The 17179-nt window shown below is 39.2% G+C and overlaps 3 protein-coding genes across 7 annotated transcripts in view; 1 reads left to right on the top strand and 2 right to left on the bottom strand.

Annotated features, from left to right (window-relative positions):
• Positions 1-59: 59 nt before the first annotated feature.
• Positions 60-7135, top strand: si:ch211-196h16.12 (regulator of G-protein signaling 5). Of its 4 annotated transcripts, none has more exons than XM_049571339.1 (7): positions 60-113; positions 3982-4068; positions 4194-4494; positions 4582-4638; positions 4738-4790; positions 6125-6288; positions 6380-7135. In XM_049571339.1, exons 3-7 carry the CDS (start codon positions 4451-4453, stop codon positions 6545-6547), a joined length of 486 nt encoding a protein of 161 aa, XP_049427296.1. In that variant the 5' UTR covers positions 60-113; positions 3982-4068; positions 4194-4450; the 3' UTR covers positions 6548-7135. The 4 variants fall into 4 exon arrangements, with proteins under 4 accessions (XP_049427296.1, XP_049427295.1, XP_049427298.1 ...); XM_049571338.1 differs by having other exon boundaries at positions 80-145; XM_049571341.1 differs by lacking the exon at positions 60-113 and adding an exon at positions 636-971 and having other exon boundaries at positions 4257-4494.
• Positions 7136-8050: 915 nt separating this feature from the next.
• The window catches only part of lg3h19orf53 (linkage group 3 C19orf53 homolog), a 56752-nt gene continuing 47623 nt past the window's right edge, over positions 8051-17179 (bottom strand). The window contains exon 4 of the mRNA XM_049568637.1: positions 8051-9428. The gene's annotated coding sequence lies outside the window, so the exon portion shown is untranslated. The remainder of the gene's footprint in view (positions 9429-17179) is intronic.
• Positions 8051-17179, bottom strand: part of LOC125883944 (uncharacterized) — a 51894-nt gene continuing 42765 nt past the window's right edge. The window contains exons 18-29 of one of the 2 annotated variants that reach the window (XR_007448617.1): positions 16601-16644; positions 16432-16505; positions 15982-16196; positions 15609-15862; positions 15356-15484; positions 14002-14140; positions 12399-12443; positions 12026-12058; positions 10504-10935; positions 9831-9878; positions 9697-9726; positions 9529-9591 (exon numbers count right to left, since the gene is read on the bottom strand). Coding sequence is in view for 1 of the 2 variants with exons in the window: in XM_049568610.1 (XP_049424567.1) it covers positions 9560-9591; positions 9697-9726; positions 9831-9878; positions 12026-12058; positions 12399-12443; positions 14002-14140; positions 15356-15484; positions 15609-15862; positions 15982-16196; positions 16432-16505; positions 16601-16644 (1043 nt within the window). In the remaining variant the exon portion in view is untranslated. Of the gene's footprint in view, positions 9592-9696; positions 9727-9830; positions 9879-10503; positions 10936-12025; positions 12059-12398; positions 12444-14001; positions 14141-15355; positions 15485-15608; positions 15863-15981; positions 16197-16431; positions 16506-16600; positions 16645-17179 lie in introns of both variants that reach the window. The other variant, XM_049568610.1, reaches the window with a different exon arrangement.

Below are 17179 nucleotides of genomic sequence, written 5' to 3'. Positions count from 1 at the left end.
GTGGGTTCAGCAGGTCCTTGTCCACCAGTGTTGATCGCTCCGTCTTCTAGGTTGCACAGCGGCTCTTATTGAGGAAGCAGGAAGCGAGGAAACAGCCGCCGCCTTCCCCGCTGGTGAAGGCTGCTGACGGCCGTGTATCAGATCCGTGTGTGTGTGTGTGTGTGTGGGGGATGAACCGGCTGGGACACTGTGTTTATACAGTCTGTGGCTGACGACTGCTCGTGACTTGTATCAGACACTTGACAAAGCATATTGAGTTTCGGCTATTTGCTCTTAAAAATCTCACAGGTTAAAGAAAAAAAAGGTCCTCCACCAGGGCCGTAGCCAGGAATTTTGAGACACTGAGGTCATAGGTCCAAGGCCCCCCCCCAGTAAAAAAATGTGACCTATTAATTAAGAAAATGACAAAAGCATCGGAGACCCCAGCTTTCAATTTCTCTGAGCTATTTGGGATTAGAAGGACATTGTCTTTGAACTTCAAAGGGATAGTGCACCCAAAAATGAAAATTCAGCCATTATTTACTCACCCATATGCCGAGTGAGGCTCAGGTGAAGTTTTAGAGTCCCCTAACTGCCTCTCTGTGCACTGCGCTCACGTGTGCGCGCTTGCGTGAGACTATGAGACACGGGCACTGCATTCATGTGTGTTCACGTGCTTGTGCTGGTCTTGTGCACAAGCGTGCACACGTGAGCGTGGTGCCCAGAGAGGCAGTTAGAGCTACAGGCTACAGTGAGGCTAAAAACAGAGTTCAAATGACATTTTTCCAAACAACTTTTTATATCGGGGCTTTAGGACACTTGGATACGGACGAGCAGTACGAAGATATTTTGTGGTTTCAGTGTGTTTTTGGATGTTTGAATCTGTAAGCCCCCATTAGGTGTGCAGTTGTGCTGCTACCCACTCTCCCCTGGGATCTCCACAAGTGTTGTGAGGACTCTAAAACTTCACCTGAGCCTCCCTCGGCATATGGGTGAGTAGATAATGGCTGAATTTTCATTTTTGGGTGCACTATCCCTTTAAGTAGTTTTTGACAAAATAATGACATTCTCATCTGAGGACAATGGGTTTATTTTTAATAGTCACAAGTGTGTAATGAACGTTTGGCACAACAACAAAACTGAAAACACTGCAACATATTGTACTGTGATGGGTTACACACGGTAACGTTATCTTCAGCTAACGCTAAAACAACGGCGCAAGGTTAACGTTAGGCTACTCCTCTTATTTGTAATATTTGCCAAATGTAGGCCTAGACATGTATGCACTTAGCTAACGTTACTGAGATGATTTTAATACTTAACTCTAAAGTTTCCCTCGATTATGGAAGCTAACTTTGTTAGCGGGGATTTAGCACAGCAAGCCAGGTGCAGCGTTCAGTCTGGTTGCTGGTGTAGGTGGGTGTGTGTAGTGTCTTCCTCACTCCTCCACAGCTCCACCCTCTCATCCAAAAATGTGCATATAGGCTATTTGCAAATTCGAGGCTTCAAAACAGCAGTCCACAAACCAATGGGTGACGTCACGGTGGCTATGTCTATTATTTTTACAGTCTATGGTTAGGGGTCACTGTTCAAATCTAAAGCTGTTCACTTCAGCACCTGAACATGGCTGTGCAAAACAAAAATGCAAATAATGCAACATTTCTAAAAGTCTTGTGATTTGTTATTTTCGAGCTCTGAATTACTTTTCCTTGCTCCACACTCCAAGCTAGAAATGTCTTTTTTGTCTGTAGGAACAGTCTGTCACACCTGACTGGCCTATATAAAATGCAGCGATAATACAGTAAAGTTCCAATGTCCTCAAATTACTTATTTTAATGAACAGGGTCTGAGGTTGTATGTAGACAGTATTAAACTACAGATGTTATTAAGCACAAATAAACATAAAGAGGTATAGTAAACCAAAACGTAATGCCCTCAATGCAATGTATGCAAAATTCAGAGCGCATGAGTTGTCTGGAAAATGGTTCTCAACATGGAAGTGGCTGAGAGGGTGGCTAACAGCTAACAATGCCAACGCCATAAACAATGCTAAGGAACAGCAACAGTGCTAATGATGTTAACCAGAGGAAACCAGAGGGGGGGAGCTACACTGAGGCCACAACCGCGTCCTGATATTAGCGGTAACCACTGTATGAGTGCAGTGCAAAATGGTGGCAATGAGCGAGTCAGTGAGATACACACTGCATGTGTGGCTAGATTACAACACACACAGAGGTAGCTTGACTTAAGTCTTTGCTCAGGGCACCATTACTCCACAATAAGTTTACATAGCAAATAGTGGTCTGCTGCTATATGAATGCTCTGAATGTTAAAAACAGAACCTCTAATGATCCCTCCAGACATGATTTAAAAGCACATTTACTTCTTCATTTCATTTCATTTATTTGTCTCATGACCATATCACATGGCATCCAGTACAAACATTACACACAATAACAAAACAATGGCACACAGCGTGGCTAAAGTACAGCCAATGCTACTTAAACAAAGGAAGGACATTCTTCAAAAAATAACCTAGTTTACAAATGACTTGTGGCTTATCTGATTGTAATAATACAATTAATGTAAACATAGATGGACAGTTTAACTAATACTTTGGCAAATACCTGTCTCTGTAAGTCATCCAGCTTACATTCTGACATTCAAATAATATGATGCTCATCTCCCACATGATCATCACCACAGAGGCTACAGATCATCTGGTTTCTGTCCAGCCTTTAATATCTTCCACTGACTTTAGGAATTGTGGTGTTATTTACTCTTAAATTACAAACAGCCTGTCTGTACTTTCTGTTTTCATGCAACAGATACTTCTCCAGTTTAAACTCTTGATTAGTTTTGACATATATCACATGATGTCATACTTCTGAGCTCACTTTGCCAGTTTTGTATAAACTGATATTAACCTCTGTTCAACAGCTGGTTTTAACCAGCTAATGTTGCTACACTTTTGTGTGAGCCAGAGGTGAAACAAGCCACATTCATCCATCTCGTATTATGCAGGCTGAGAAATATGTTGTACATTTTTCCACTAAGTTTAGTTTTACACTAAATATAAATACCACTGTTAGTGATTACATATGCTACTGAGAGGCTTTTTCTCTCTTTGAAAATTGCTTCCATGTATCAGCATCCAAAAAAGGGGGGGATTAATAGTGAGCTGGGAGGTGCACCCTGAAAATATACAGTATAATAAAAACATACACATGACACAGAGTTAAACAAAATTTGACAATATTCCTTAAAGAGACATTTTCATATGTTTTAATTATATAAAATCATTTGCAGGGATATAAAGACGTGCACTGATCACAGAGAGACACATAAGAGGTTCACTAAAGTGTCAAAAAGCATAACAATATATGTTATAAGATACCTCATCCATATTATTTTACACTAGTCCATCTTCATAAAATGGGTTCACGAGAAAATAATCTATGCTGGAAATGTAAAAGGCAGGAAAGCACCCTTGTCCATGCAATGTGGGCCTGTTCCTGACTCACTTCAACTTTGCCTCTTGGGGGACAGGTGATGTCTATCCATGATCTCCAAACCAGCATAGCTCTACCTCTAACAGGATTTATCTCAGCTGCTAGGGTCATCCTTCGCCACTGGAAATGTCAAGTTCATCCTGAATATAAGAGTGGGTCAGGTTAATGACAGAGAATGCATCATTTGAGTTAATGATAGCCAGTCTGTGTAACTGTAGAGAATCATATTTGCTTGTCTGGAATCAGTTTGTGTCTTTTTTAAAAGGATCAAACATGTCATAGGAGCTAGACACTGTACTGAAATTAACTGCAATTGTAACATACAGATGGAGGGAGTGGGCTTTTGTTTCTCTTGCATTGGCTGTGTCATAGGGACCTTTTGTTTGTTTGTTTGTTTGTTTGTATCATTGTTGTTGTATTTAATGACCTTACCTGGGGTTTTGTCTCACTTTTTCCATCAACATTATAAACTCATTTCTCCATCCTACAGTCCTCTGACTCTTCAGAGATGAGTGATGCTGCCAGCCCACCTGCTTCTACATCATCACTTTATTCTCTTGTGATAAATACTCTAAAGGTGACACACACACACACACACACACACACACACACACACACACACACACACAAACATAATGGAGGTCCTCCTGCCATAATTTTCCTATTATATGTGCTGACTTGATTTCTATCTCCCGTTGACAGGTGAACATAGCCTGTACGCACGTAAGACACCTCCCTCATTCAGCTGTATTCATCTCTATTCAGCTCCCGTCTCTGCACCTGCTGGTCTGAGGGGAGCAAATTGACAGATCAGACAGCAAACAGAGAGGCTATATAAGAGCAGCACACTGCAGTTGGGAAGACTGGCTGACTGAAAAACTCAGAACAAACACTGCGCTCAAACACAGCTTGGTCTGTTCGTTTAACCTCTGCAAGTTTTTATCAAACGACACACCTCAATGTGTAAGGGGCTCTCCTCTCTGCCCACGTCATGCCGGGAGAAGTAAGTATGCAACTGGCACGTCATGTTATTTGTATTAATTAGAAAGTGTTGTATACGTGTGTGATTTATTGTGCCTGTGTGTTTCAGGGCAAAAGTGATGAGGGTGAAGTTGAGCCATCTGGCTGAGACTCACCACAAGCACAAGTAAGTAAACCTACTGAACCCAATATTTAAAATAAATCCACGTATCTGCCAGTTATCACACTGAAGCTGAATTCTGACTGTTTCTGTCTCTGTTCTCAGGGTTCAGGAGGGAAAGGCTCCTCATGACCTGGAAACTCTGCTTAACAGCAAAAGTAAGAAAGGCTTTTTTTTTTTTTACAGTTATTTCTTTATTTTCCAATATCAGCTTATTATTTCAGCAACACATGTAACAGCTCTTTTTCACAGGAGTCATTTTGACAAGTCACAGTAGGAAAAGCACCACTGTGAAAAACAAAATGATGGATGCCTGAATTTAATTAAACTGCATCAGTTTTGTAAGGTGCATGCTGCCTCACTGTAAGCTTGAATAGAACAGAGCAATCGCTAACGTAAATGGCAGCACATCTACTTTTCCTATTGCGACAAGACAAAATGTCTGTTGCCATGTACAACAATGCAAAAAACTCAAACACTGTTAAGCTTGCCCAGCAGGTAGTTTTCATGTATCTTACAGTATGTCTCTGAATGTCTCTGTTCATACAACACTAATCTTCAAGAACGTCATGACATCCTCTTCAAGTTGCAATAATTTAATGCCATAATAGTGACTGAATATTAGCATTTCAATAGAAACATGTCATAAAAATAACAATAGTTGATTGCTCTGATATAAATATTGGTCAACAGAACTGTTACTTGCTCTGGAAAAAATATTACTGCCCAATTTAAAGAGAAAAAACAAATACGTTATGTCAATTCCTCTAATAAAAAGACAATTTCATACACAATAAAAAATATACTTGACCCATTATACTCTTGCAGATTTCAATTCTACAGCCTTACTTGATCTGGTATGACCTGTAGCTCTGGTGGTTAATGCTAGCAAACTTAAGACTCTGACTCTTTTCTATGTGTTGCTGTTATTAACATTTTAGCACTTACCCCAATTTCCAGTAAAGGAGATCTATTATGTTTTTCCATAGTGTTACAATGAAAGATGTTCCGATGCTAAAACACTGCGTCTCAGACAGAGGGTGTTATTTGAGCATTAAAGCATGTAAACATATTCTAGCAGAAACCTTAAATACAAGTAGGCTGTGAACCTAAAATGAGTACAATAGGTCCTCTTTAAATGTCACTACTGTGCACACTGGCTGCTGTTGCTGAAAGTCACATAGCCCCACTTCAATATTAAATATATTAAAACATTTAAATAAATCCATATCAAATATTTTGATACCACTCATCACACAAATCTTCCATGACATGGCCACATGGAAAAGGTGTGTTGAGGGTTGATTTTTGAATAGTTAACTGGCCATCAGAGCTGCATCGTAGAGCCAAGTGGGCATGAGACGCTTTGAAGTTTTGGCCTGAGTTGTTTGCAGCTTGCTTTTCCTTCTTCTCACATTAACCCATCTTGATTTATCACGTCCTGTTTCTCTCTTCTTCTTCTCCTTTTCTCTTTCATCCACCTGTCTCCCAGGCGGTCTGCAGGCATTTCGCAGCTTCCTGTGCTCAGAGTTCAGTGAGGAGAACCTTGAGTTCTGGCTGGCCTGTGAGGACTACAGGGTCTCTCCTTCAAACCTGCAGAAGACCAAGTCCAGCATCATCTACAGCCAGTTTATCACCCCTGAAGCTCCACAGGAGGTGGGTGGAGAGGAGAGTGTGACGTGTGCAGTCAGGATGAAGAGTAGACTCTAATTAAAGAGCATCTTCTAATGATCTGTTTTCCCCTCAGGTAAACTTGGACGCTGAAACCCGGGAGGCTTTGTTGAGTGTGACGAACTCTCCATGTGCCGACACATTCGACAAGGCACAGCAGAGAATCTACAGTTTGATGGCGAAGGACTCCTTCCCGCGGTTCCTGCGCTCCCCTCACTGCATGGAGGCCATCAAAGCTTTCTAAACATTTGCTGTTCATTAACACAGACCTGCTTTAGAAACAAGTGCTGGTGAATCTGTACTGCTTGAAATAGTGGTTAGCAATTATTTTAACAAATATCTTGTTTAGTGATTGTTTTCCATGTGCTGTCCTTGCGCACTGTTTGTATAATGCATGCTGTTATTGTCATGACACTGAGTTGTAGACATAGTTAAAAAGTCTCACGTAGACGCCTTAATTATGAAACCTAAATGTAGAGAGACTGCATAAGCTACAAGTGACACCCACTCAAGATTTAAATAAATACCTCATAGAAGACAACTCAATATGTTGCATTTAATGGCATCTGTATCAATAAGCTCTATTTTTTCATGTTCTGGCATGAGCTGCTTTAGACTGAATGTTGACATCAGAGCATTGCTCCGCCTTATCACTGGCTGGTTTGCTATCACAGTGCTGGTGTGTGGCTGGATTAGCGACCTTGAGTAAATTCTCGCCCACTTCTGTAGCTGATGGTGTTTATTCAAGAGAACCTTGAGCATGCTTCACCTGGCTTCACCTTGGCTTCTTAATCCAAAGTCAGAGCAGGGCACAATGGTGCATCATTGTGGTAATGTTCAGTCATTGGTGTAACGTCACTATGCATATTTACTCAAGTAAATCCAAAGTATTTGAAGTTTACTTGAGTCTTTTCTTTCATGCCACTTTCTGCTACATTTTAGAGGGAAATATTGTTCTTTTTTTACTTTACTACATTTATTTGACAGTTTTAGTTACTAGTTTCTGTACAAATTAAGAATTTTTGCACACAAAACAAACTATTCTACTCTATTAAATAAAACATGGTATGAGTACAGCGGCTGAAGCTCAGAAGTAGAGCTGGTCGTGATTGGAAGATCAGCGGTTCAATCCCTGGCTCCTCCAGATACTGAACCCCAAATTGCTCAGGATGGCTGTTCTATCAGTGTGTGAGAGCATATGAATGGTTACGGGGGAGCAGGTGGCACCATGTATGGTAGCCTTGGTGAATGTGTGTGTTAATGGGTGAATGTAAGATGTAGTGTAAAGCACTTTAAGTGGTCAGAGGACTAGAAAAACACTATAAAAATGCAGTCCAGTTAAGTAAAGTAAATGAATACTCCTTCCATCACTGTGTACAGTATTCTGCCCAGTCACACTGCTTTGGTTATGTTCAGGTCTTTAAATCAAACATATATATTAAAGTGGAACTTACACATCAAAGTTTTACTCACATGATGTCACTTGAGTCAGCCTTAGACAAGTCTGAAGACTGCAAGTTTAAAAGTGACATATACTGGGGGTGAGGATTTAGAATTAAGTGAGGTTAGCAGACCTGTGTAGCCCCCTCTTCATCTTTGCTTCAGGCTCATGGCTACATTAGTCACACGGGCTGTCCACAGGTATACACAGGTTAAATGTAAAACTTTTAAAAACCTTTGTCGTACCACTTTAAAAGAAAACTAAACAAACATCAAGATAAAATGACACTGGTGATAGTCCTGAGCATGTAATTGAGTACATTTATTTAAGTAATATACATAAAATATATGGTACTATGCAGGATTTCCCTTACAAAAGAAAAAACAATGTATAGACTCATACAGAAGTAATCCCTCTTAATCATCACTTTTGACCCGCTCTCAGTGTGTGGCGCCGTATTTCTCTGTAAAGACCCTGCCTGTATTTTTTTATATTCTGTGATCGGGACATTTATGTGTGTGTATATCACAGCCCTTGTGTGAGATAAGAGCTTTATAAAAAGGTGGTGACCAGGTGCCAGACTGACAAAAAAATACCCTCTGCAAATATAGCACAGATACACTCTGTGGTTGGTGAGCATGTTTGCAAACAAACAACAATCCGACATAGTAAACCTTTGAGTACAATTTTTACGTACTTACACTTTACTTCAGTATTCATAAACAGAGTGAAAATAGGGCCACTGCGCTCATGCTGTTGTTGATTTGAAGTCTGTTCCCCTGGCGAATGGTGTTTCCCTCTTGTTAAAATGCGTAGCACACACCGTCAGTGTTAAATAGGCTTCGACGCAACACTGGAAATTTGTGGGGTGACATGACAAAAATCATTTAAGACCCATTCAATATTAAGCATAGATTATATATTAAGGCCTTTTATTAAAAAAAGGTGTTAAGACATTTTAAGGACTGTTGGACTGAGCTCTCCATGTCACCATTTCTAACTAATATATATGGGTTTATGTTGGGAAGCCACCTGTGATTGTCTACACTGTCCGTGTGCAACAGCACCTCCCTGAGCCTTGATGTAGCTGAAGTCTTCTGTTATTCTAAAATCATGACCAATAAAATAATCACAGAGACAGTGATTTACACTTGATTTACACAAGTGTCATGAACCTATCTATCTTAAAGGGTCTTTGACAGTGACAGGTTTAAGACTCACATTTTTTTACTCTGATTATTTGTTGTTTTCTGTACAATCATACAATAGGAATGATACAAACCTGTTTTAGGGTGGTACAATCCAAAGCTCATAAAATCATGGTTTCTTATGTTCTGTTTTCAATCAGGATTTTTAAACAAGCAAACAAATCTGAAACTCCATGAGAGTCAATAATGTCCTGTGGTGCCCCCTAGTGGAGGTGTATATAATTCCCATGACCCTGTGACACACATCACATCTACCACGTCTCTTATTTTATACATTCATTTGTAAACTGTAAAACTACTAACATCCATCTGTACAAGAAGGTTTCTGACTACTTCTACATGCCTGAAGTCGGCTGAAACATTCAGGAATCAAAAGCCACAGGACAGCTGGCGTGTATCTTAAATCTGAGTCACAGGATCAATGTCGTTCATTGACCCTGTGACTAAGTCCTTGAGTTTAGCACGCTCAGCCTCAGGTCTGTGCATCATGTCCTAATTGGAGCTGGTTCCTGGACGGGCTGCTCCTGGGTTGCCTTTACCGTCAGCCCCTTTAACCACACTCAGTGGCTTGTGAAGGGACGAGCTTGCCTTCTGCGTCACTTCCTGCTCAATCTTGTTCCTGATGGCAACCTCTAGACCCTTCAGGAGCAGCAGAGGTGGTCATGTTAGATTTAAGAAATCAGTCAAGCTGTTAGATTCTTCTATCAGAATAAAAAAGCAGGGCTGAGAAAAAGGCGTCCTCACCTTCTTCAGCTTCTGCTGCTGAACCAGAGCCTGAGGGGAACATCCATCCAAAAAAACAAAAAAACACAAAATGTCAACCTCAGGGTGATGCTAGATGCAATATCTGATATCTGTACAAAATCTTGGGCACCTACCTCCCTCCGTGGTATCCACACCAGATGCAAAAGCTGATGATCCTGCAGCTGCAACACATTGAATGAAAATTAAATTAGGGTAAGAGCAACCATGTTTACCAGAACATGTAGGCACACGGGTAAAGCCCTTTTTAGGTACGGAAGATGAATCATTGCTGCATTCATCAACAGTATCTGTTAATGGGATAGTTTGGATTTTTTGAGGTGGGGAGTCACCAGCCGACACCACCACCAGTGTCGACTTCATAGAGGGATTCATTTTGCTGCTGCTCAGGGCAGACGCCCCGCGATTACAAAATCTTCCTGTAGAGTCTAATCGCCAAAGTCTGTTCTGTCACATCTTAATCATCACATATTATATGATAATCTGTACACCTGTAATCTGTAATCCACAATTATCATTACTTTATTTACCTGTCTCTCCTGATTGAACTGTTACTATGGACAACGTCTTTAACTAAGTCACTTACTCTCTGTGAGGAATACAGCAAACATTAGTTTTGAACATGATAACTACATCTACATAATACAATCATGTCCTGTACTTAGAATAAACAAATTCTGTCAACATGTATTTTCAATGAAGAGCGACTCTGCACACAAAGTTTCTGATCTATAGTTTAAGTATAAAATGGGGCCACTGAATATGCAACTACTGTTTTTTTCAACTTACATTCTGATCCTAAGCTGGTGTCTGACAACAGCTGCACTAGATCATTCCTGTGAAGTTCTTCTAAAATAACTTTGGCCACCTTCACAGACTCTTCTTGGGTGTAGGACTGCAGCATCAATGTAACCACGTCGACCCTGTCGCTGTTCTCCCGTTGGCACTCTGTGATGCATTGGAGGTGCCACTTGAAAGCTTTGAACTCTTCATTTCTCAACTCATACAGCGTATTCAAAAGCTTCTTTCCCTCTGCTGTGATTGCTGCTCTCTGATAAATTCAAAGTGAATAAACAAAGGGATATGATTTAACTACGTCATTTAACTATAACAACATGTATTGGTGGATAATATTGTTGCTGAGAAGCTCATTGACTGCAGCATCAGTTGTGTGAGAACCATCAAACTTAAGGCATGTGAGATCACTCACCTGGTGATTCTCTGAGGACAAAGGAAAAAAAATATGTTACATGAGTGACAGATTAAAAATCTGACCATGAATATTTTGCATCAGACTCTCTTGATTCATAAAGATAAACTATACAAAGAGGTTTATCACATAATGTCCGGCGTTGCTGGCAACAGGTTATTTCAGCATCGCTAATTAATTCTGAGTAATTTGATGAAAAGCCAAAATGAAACTTGTCCGGTTCGTGTTCTCTTTCCAGTCTGTGTTTGCACTCAGTCAAAGATCTTTGGATCTTTGAGTTGTATCGCTTTTAAGACGGTATCCGAGGTGGTAACAGTGCCAAGGCAACATCTGTATTATCAGGACAGCAGACAGGATGGAATCATTGGCCTGATGGGTGTGACATTTTGACAAAGTGTTACGTGCGCAACCCACCACTGAGAGATTTAAAATGTAGGTGGTAGCAGTTAGTAGCTAACTCAGAGAAGAAGAACAGCATCTAAAAATGTCCACGTTGGGAAAACAATAAGGTCCGTGAGCTCCTTACCTTACATATAACAAGGATGGTAAATTATTATTATTATTGCTATGTTATGCTATTGTTATTGTTCAGAAAGTAGTACTGACATATATTATATGTCACACTAGAGGCCAACGCTGTTGTGTTATATGTCACACCTCTTTTGGTTCCACGATGCCAGCATGCAGTCTAAAATCACACACTGGAGCTACATGATGCCGCTGTTGTTTGGTTCTGTGTAAAAATACAAATATGGCTTAAAGAAGGGACTTTTTTAACTTAATTTATCCACAACTTGATCCTCCTGGTTTTGAGCTAAACTTATCCCCTTGTTACCTGCCTGTTTTTGAGTCACTCAGTGAATTAATGCCTGAAAGGCAAAATTTCTGTCATTTCAGATGAGCATCTAGGATGAACTAAGGCAAATTATTTTAGCTTAACACTTACTAGTAAAACTTACAACACCAGGCTACAGTAAGAAATGTTCAGGTGATACATACTGCGCAGAGGGATTAAGTTGAAAGTAAAATTAGAAATTAGAAGTTGGTTTAAAAACAGCTTTGCTGTAGTGTTTCACATTCAGAAAAAAGAAAACAGCTCACTGTAACTTGGACCAGGCTCGGAGGATTGTTCAGCTGCAAAAAAAGGCACATACACAATGTTCAATTACAAAAACTGGTTTAAGATATAAACCTAATGAAAATACAAACAATGCTGACATTGCATTGCTGACTAGTAAAAAAACAAACACTACTTTTTAAACACTGACATCCAGACACTGTAGAGATATATTTACATAAGGCATAAATTAGGTTGATTCAATGTGCAGTCCTAAATTTCCAGAATCAACCAAGAATAATGTATTTTGAACAAGATATTTTATCCGTATTTCAGACAAATATAATTTTAGGAAGCATTAAAACTTGCATGTTTTTATGCTATTAAGTTCCTTAATCATTTTTGCTCTGTACCTACCACTTGCTGTTGCACTGTCACATGGTCCTGCTGATGATACGGCAGCTGCACAACATAAAATGACAGTTGCATAATAATGCATTTGTTTCAGACTCTATGCATTAATGACAAAAATACTACAGCAGGCTGATCAAAGTACCAGAATACTACACCAAGTAGCTGGCCCAGTTGCTTTTTTGTTTTCAAAAATTTAAACAGAGGTAACATTTTAATCATCATTTAATATTTGAAAATAATAATGTATGATAAACATTTATATGCATACACGCATACTAAGACACGCATACATGCGCATACACACAGATTTAACCCCTTAGATGACACCTCAACTCCTTTGATAACTTAATTATAATTGTCTTTTAGTGTTTACACTTCTTACAGGTAACATGACCCTCATCTCAGTGATTTCAATTCAACAGGATGTACTTCTCTGTGAAACAGGCCAAATTTATACGTATTTTGCAATGATTTTAAGCTGTAGATAATATTTATTCTAAACCACACATGGTTAATTGAATAACTAATCATACTTCAAGTTTCTATTAAGATCTTTTAGACATCTGGGATCAATACTGCTGCTGCATAAATTATTTTAATGGTGTAGTGGCTTCATGTTCACAGCGAATAAGAGGCCACTCATTCAGTGGCTTTAAAGAGGAGGTGTAACACTGAACAATATGACTGTGGTTCGTTTGATTTTACCTTAGGATTTATGTTAAGATATGACACCACAAACAGACTTGATATCCACCTAGCTTTGCCATAAGAAAAGACTGTATTTCAGCAGGGTGCAGCCACCTTTGAACAAGATAGTTGGTGACCTCACTGGAATGGTTTGCCACTTGTTTACCAGAAGGAGTTGTTTAGTTCTCTGACAATTTGTTTTTACGTCAAGTTAATGAGATATTTTCAGTAAAGTAATCTTGGTACACAAATGTGCAGGATGTCACGTAGCACCCAACAGATGGGACATATGTAGGAGTAAATAGAGTAAGACTTTTGGTTTATGATCTAAGGCACAAATAACCTCATGAAGGAACCAGCCTAATGTTGTGAGCCCATACTGACACTAAAGAAGGAGCTCTTCATTTCCTCTTTTTGTTTTTTACCCAAAGCCAGCAAGATCCTGGTGGTGTCTCCACATTAAGGAAAAATGTCATTACAATGTACACCAAGAAGAGAATGGATGCATAAACACAAAACTGGACTGGCACCAGCAGCTACAGTATCTTACTGGACTTTATTATACCCAGCCTTATTATCATTCTTCTGTACATTTTTTGGTTGTCTACTCCTCCTGCATGCCTTGAGCCACAAACACCATTCAAATTTCAAATTTCAGCTCTTTAAGGACATTTATGTGACTTTGAAGAATTAGATTTATTAATTATCAGATTTTTCCCCAACCCCAAAACTTATTTTTGGAGGCATGGCTTTCTTACTCTAACTGTAGCACTAATAGAAGATGCTGAGTTGGCCCTGCCTTAGCTTTTTTTGAAGGTGTGTGTATCTCTTTGAGAAGCACAGCGAACAGGCAGAAAGACAGTGTATAGGAATGAAAGTGGTACACAGGCAAGTTAGTGTGGTATTATATAAAACTGACCTTTTTGAATCTCACAGGTCCACACTGGTTGAAGCTCATTTTTTTGTTTGAGCTCAAGCGCAAAGTTTGTGTCTGGATTTTTAGTACACAACACTTTGAAGAAATTCGGTTCTGTGCTTTCATATGTGAGCATTAATGCCTGTGGGAAAAAAAAAAAATATGGGAAAGAAGTTAAACTTTGACCAAGAGTGCACCATCACATATTTCTTTTTTTCATTTTCATGTTTGCAAAAGAAATTGTGGTGGTAGTGGTGCGACTGTTGGTCGCAAATTTGTTAAAATACATGTTAGTGAGAACTTTTCCCGGATAATCCATCCTCCTGACAGGTGTGGCATAACAAGATGCTGATTATACAGAATCATTACTACACAGGTGTACCTTAGAATGGTCAAAATAAAAGGTCACTCTAAAGTGTTCAGTTTACTCACACATCACAATGCCACAGATGGCACAAGTTTTGAGGGAGCGGCCATTGGCATGCTGACTGCAAGAAAGTCAGCCAGTGCTGTTCTTGCATGTTCTCACCAGATGTCACCCATTGAGCAAGTCTGGGAGGCTCAGAATCAGTGTATGACTACCCATTCAATTCCAGCTAATACCCAGCAACTTCACACAGCTATTGAAGAGGAGTGGGTCAACATTACACAGGTCACAATCAACAATCTGATGACCTCTACGTGAAGGAGATGTGTCGTACTGCATGAGGAACATGTTGTCACAAAACTACACATTTTAGAGAGTGGGCTTTTACTGTGACCATTGTAAGGAACACCTGTGTAGTAATGATGCTGTATAATCAGCATCTTGTTATGCTACACCTGTCAGGTGGATGGATTATCTGGGAAAAGGAGAAGTTCTCACTAACATGGATTTTACCAAATTTGCGACCCAAATTTCAGAGAAATACATCTATTGACTGCATAAAAAAAATCTTAGATCTTTAAATTTGTGAAAAATGGAAGCAAAAATAAGTGTTGTGTTAAATTTTTGTTCAGTGTACATACAGACATATATAGAAGACAAAGCTCTAATATAAAGTCTCTCTTAGGTAAATCAAGTAATATTTTCTGGCAGATATTACTGAAAACATATTTTCATGATGATAATGTCAGTGTTCCGGTAAGGTTTTTTTTGGTATTCAAGAACCTCAGCTGCAGTGAGGATTTGATGATACATCTAATTAAAATGCCTACAGTGCCACACAACTTGTGTCTGCATAAGTGGAGTGGTAAAGTAAAGCTGGATCATTTGGTCACATTTTCTAGTTTAAAATATGAAAAATCAGTGCTGTTGCTGTTCCATTGTACTCAAACACAATGCACTCCAAACATTTTAAAGCAGTTCAATACATACTTCAGGGTGAATTTTTGTGCCGTCCAAATCTGCTGTTAGGGTGAACCACTCATGCATTTTCAGGGGCTTCACTGGATGTGGCTCATGGATTCTTTTGTATCCATCACGTGACAAAGTTCTCTCCAATTCCTGTTTATAGAAACAAACAAACAGAAAAACATCTCTGTTGTTGTGTTGTTGTTTTTTATTTATTCATGGTGCTATTATATAACAGATTATTATTGGTATTGATGACAATAAGATTTGAAATAACCTGTATCAGAGCACGATCAGGTGGGATCAGATAAACGTGGAGTTTGAGGGATGGTGTGTCGGCCTTGTATATTAACACCTTACAGTGTATTTCCACCGAAAGGCCAAGATATTTCACCAGGATCAATTTCAGAGAGAAAACTGGTTCAGACAGCTTGACATGTGACGATGTGACCTCAGACACTCTTTCCACAACATCTCCACAGTCATCTATGTGTAGGACTGCAAACTTGTCTAATATTGTAGGATTGTCATCTGCACAAAATAAGAGCACATACAGTTAGTGAAGGGAAAAGGGTTGCATCAGTTTTTGTACGCATGCTGTCAGAAATAAAAAGTTAGTATATTTTATCATTTCCTTCATGTCCACTTACCTATGGCGATCCAGTGTGGCAGGTACACTACATCCAACTTTCCAGCAATGGCTGTGATGTCCATCAGGGGACCTGCAGGCATGTACTGCATACTTTCAATCTTCTCCATGTGTCCACTCAAAGAGCAAAACCGGTACTTAAAGCTGACCTTTTCCTTACAGACCCAACGCACGCCAGAGACACTGCATTCAAAGTTTCCTGCTTCAGACTGTAGGCTAAAATGTGAATGAAACAATGTGAGTTTGGGTACGTGTACATGAAGGAACAAACCAGAGTAAATGTAAATTTAGGGATTGTCTGCCTTGATTTTAACTGGTGCAAAATGTAGGGTTAACACTATTAGTGTAATATTGCTTTGTTTTCCTTCTGTGAAAAATTTCAACAACCAGGCAGTAGTGTTTCCTGTAGTTCTAGTTCGCTGTGACGCAGTATTTAGGATGTAATCTTTACCTATAAGTTGGAACCTCGTCAGCATCAGTACAGTTCACTTCAGGGTCAAGTTTAGTCCAGTCACTGGAGTCCTGCTGCAGAGGACAATCATTTCTACAGATAAGTGCAGGTGTGTCTTTTTGAAACAAAACATAAAGGAACAAATGAATGAATGAGTGTAAGGGATTACCGTAACGCTTCCACAACCCTCAAGCTCCGAGCTTCCTGAAGGCCCTTGTGAAGACACACATTCATATCTTTTAAATAATGTTATTTTAATATTTAAATCACATTGTAACTTTTTAATGTTTATGTTTAGCTGCTTTAACACTGTGTGCTACACAACTCTGCTTTAATGTGCGAGCAGTATGTTACTAACATATTTACGGAAGCCGAGAACAGCCATGTATTATTCTCTTTTTTTGTGCACTGTTATCTCGTGATAACGACTTATTATTTCTTTATCTCAATATAACAAAGATTGTTTTCTCGTGATAACGAATTAATTGTTTTGTTATCTCGACATAACAAAGATTGTTTTCTCGTGATAACGAATTAACTATGTCGTTATCTCGACATAACAAAGATTGATTTCTCGTGATAACGAATTAATTATCCCGTTATCTCGATATAACAAAGATTGTTTTCTTGTGATAACGAATTAATTATTTCGTTATCTCGACATAATAAAGATTGTTTTCTCGTGATAACGAAATAACTATCTCGTTATCTCGATATAACAAAGATTGTTTTCCTGTGATAATTGTCA

This window comes from Epinephelus fuscoguttatus, linkage group LG3 (genome assembly GCF_011397635.1).
Source record: "Epinephelus fuscoguttatus linkage group LG3, E.fuscoguttatus.final_Chr_v1".
NCBI classification, from domain to species: domain Eukaryota; kingdom Metazoa; phylum Chordata; class Actinopteri; order Perciformes; family Serranidae; genus Epinephelus; species Epinephelus fuscoguttatus.
This window is presented reverse-complemented; position numbering and strand designations above follow the sequence as displayed.

Coding starts and splice junctions, on each gene's coding strand:
- si:ch211-196h16.12 (XM_049571339.1), top strand. CDS start 4,451: ATGTGTAAGGGGCTCTCCTCTCTGCCCACGTCATGCCGGGAGAA. Junction 4,639..4,737: donor GAGACTCACCACAAGCACAA/GTAAGTAAACCT, acceptor CTCTGTTCTCAG/GGTTCAGGAGGGAAAGGCTC. Junction 4,791..6,124: donor AACTCTGCTTAACAGCAAAA/GTAAGAAAGGCT, acceptor CCTGTCTCCCAG/GCGGTCTGCAGGCATTTCGC.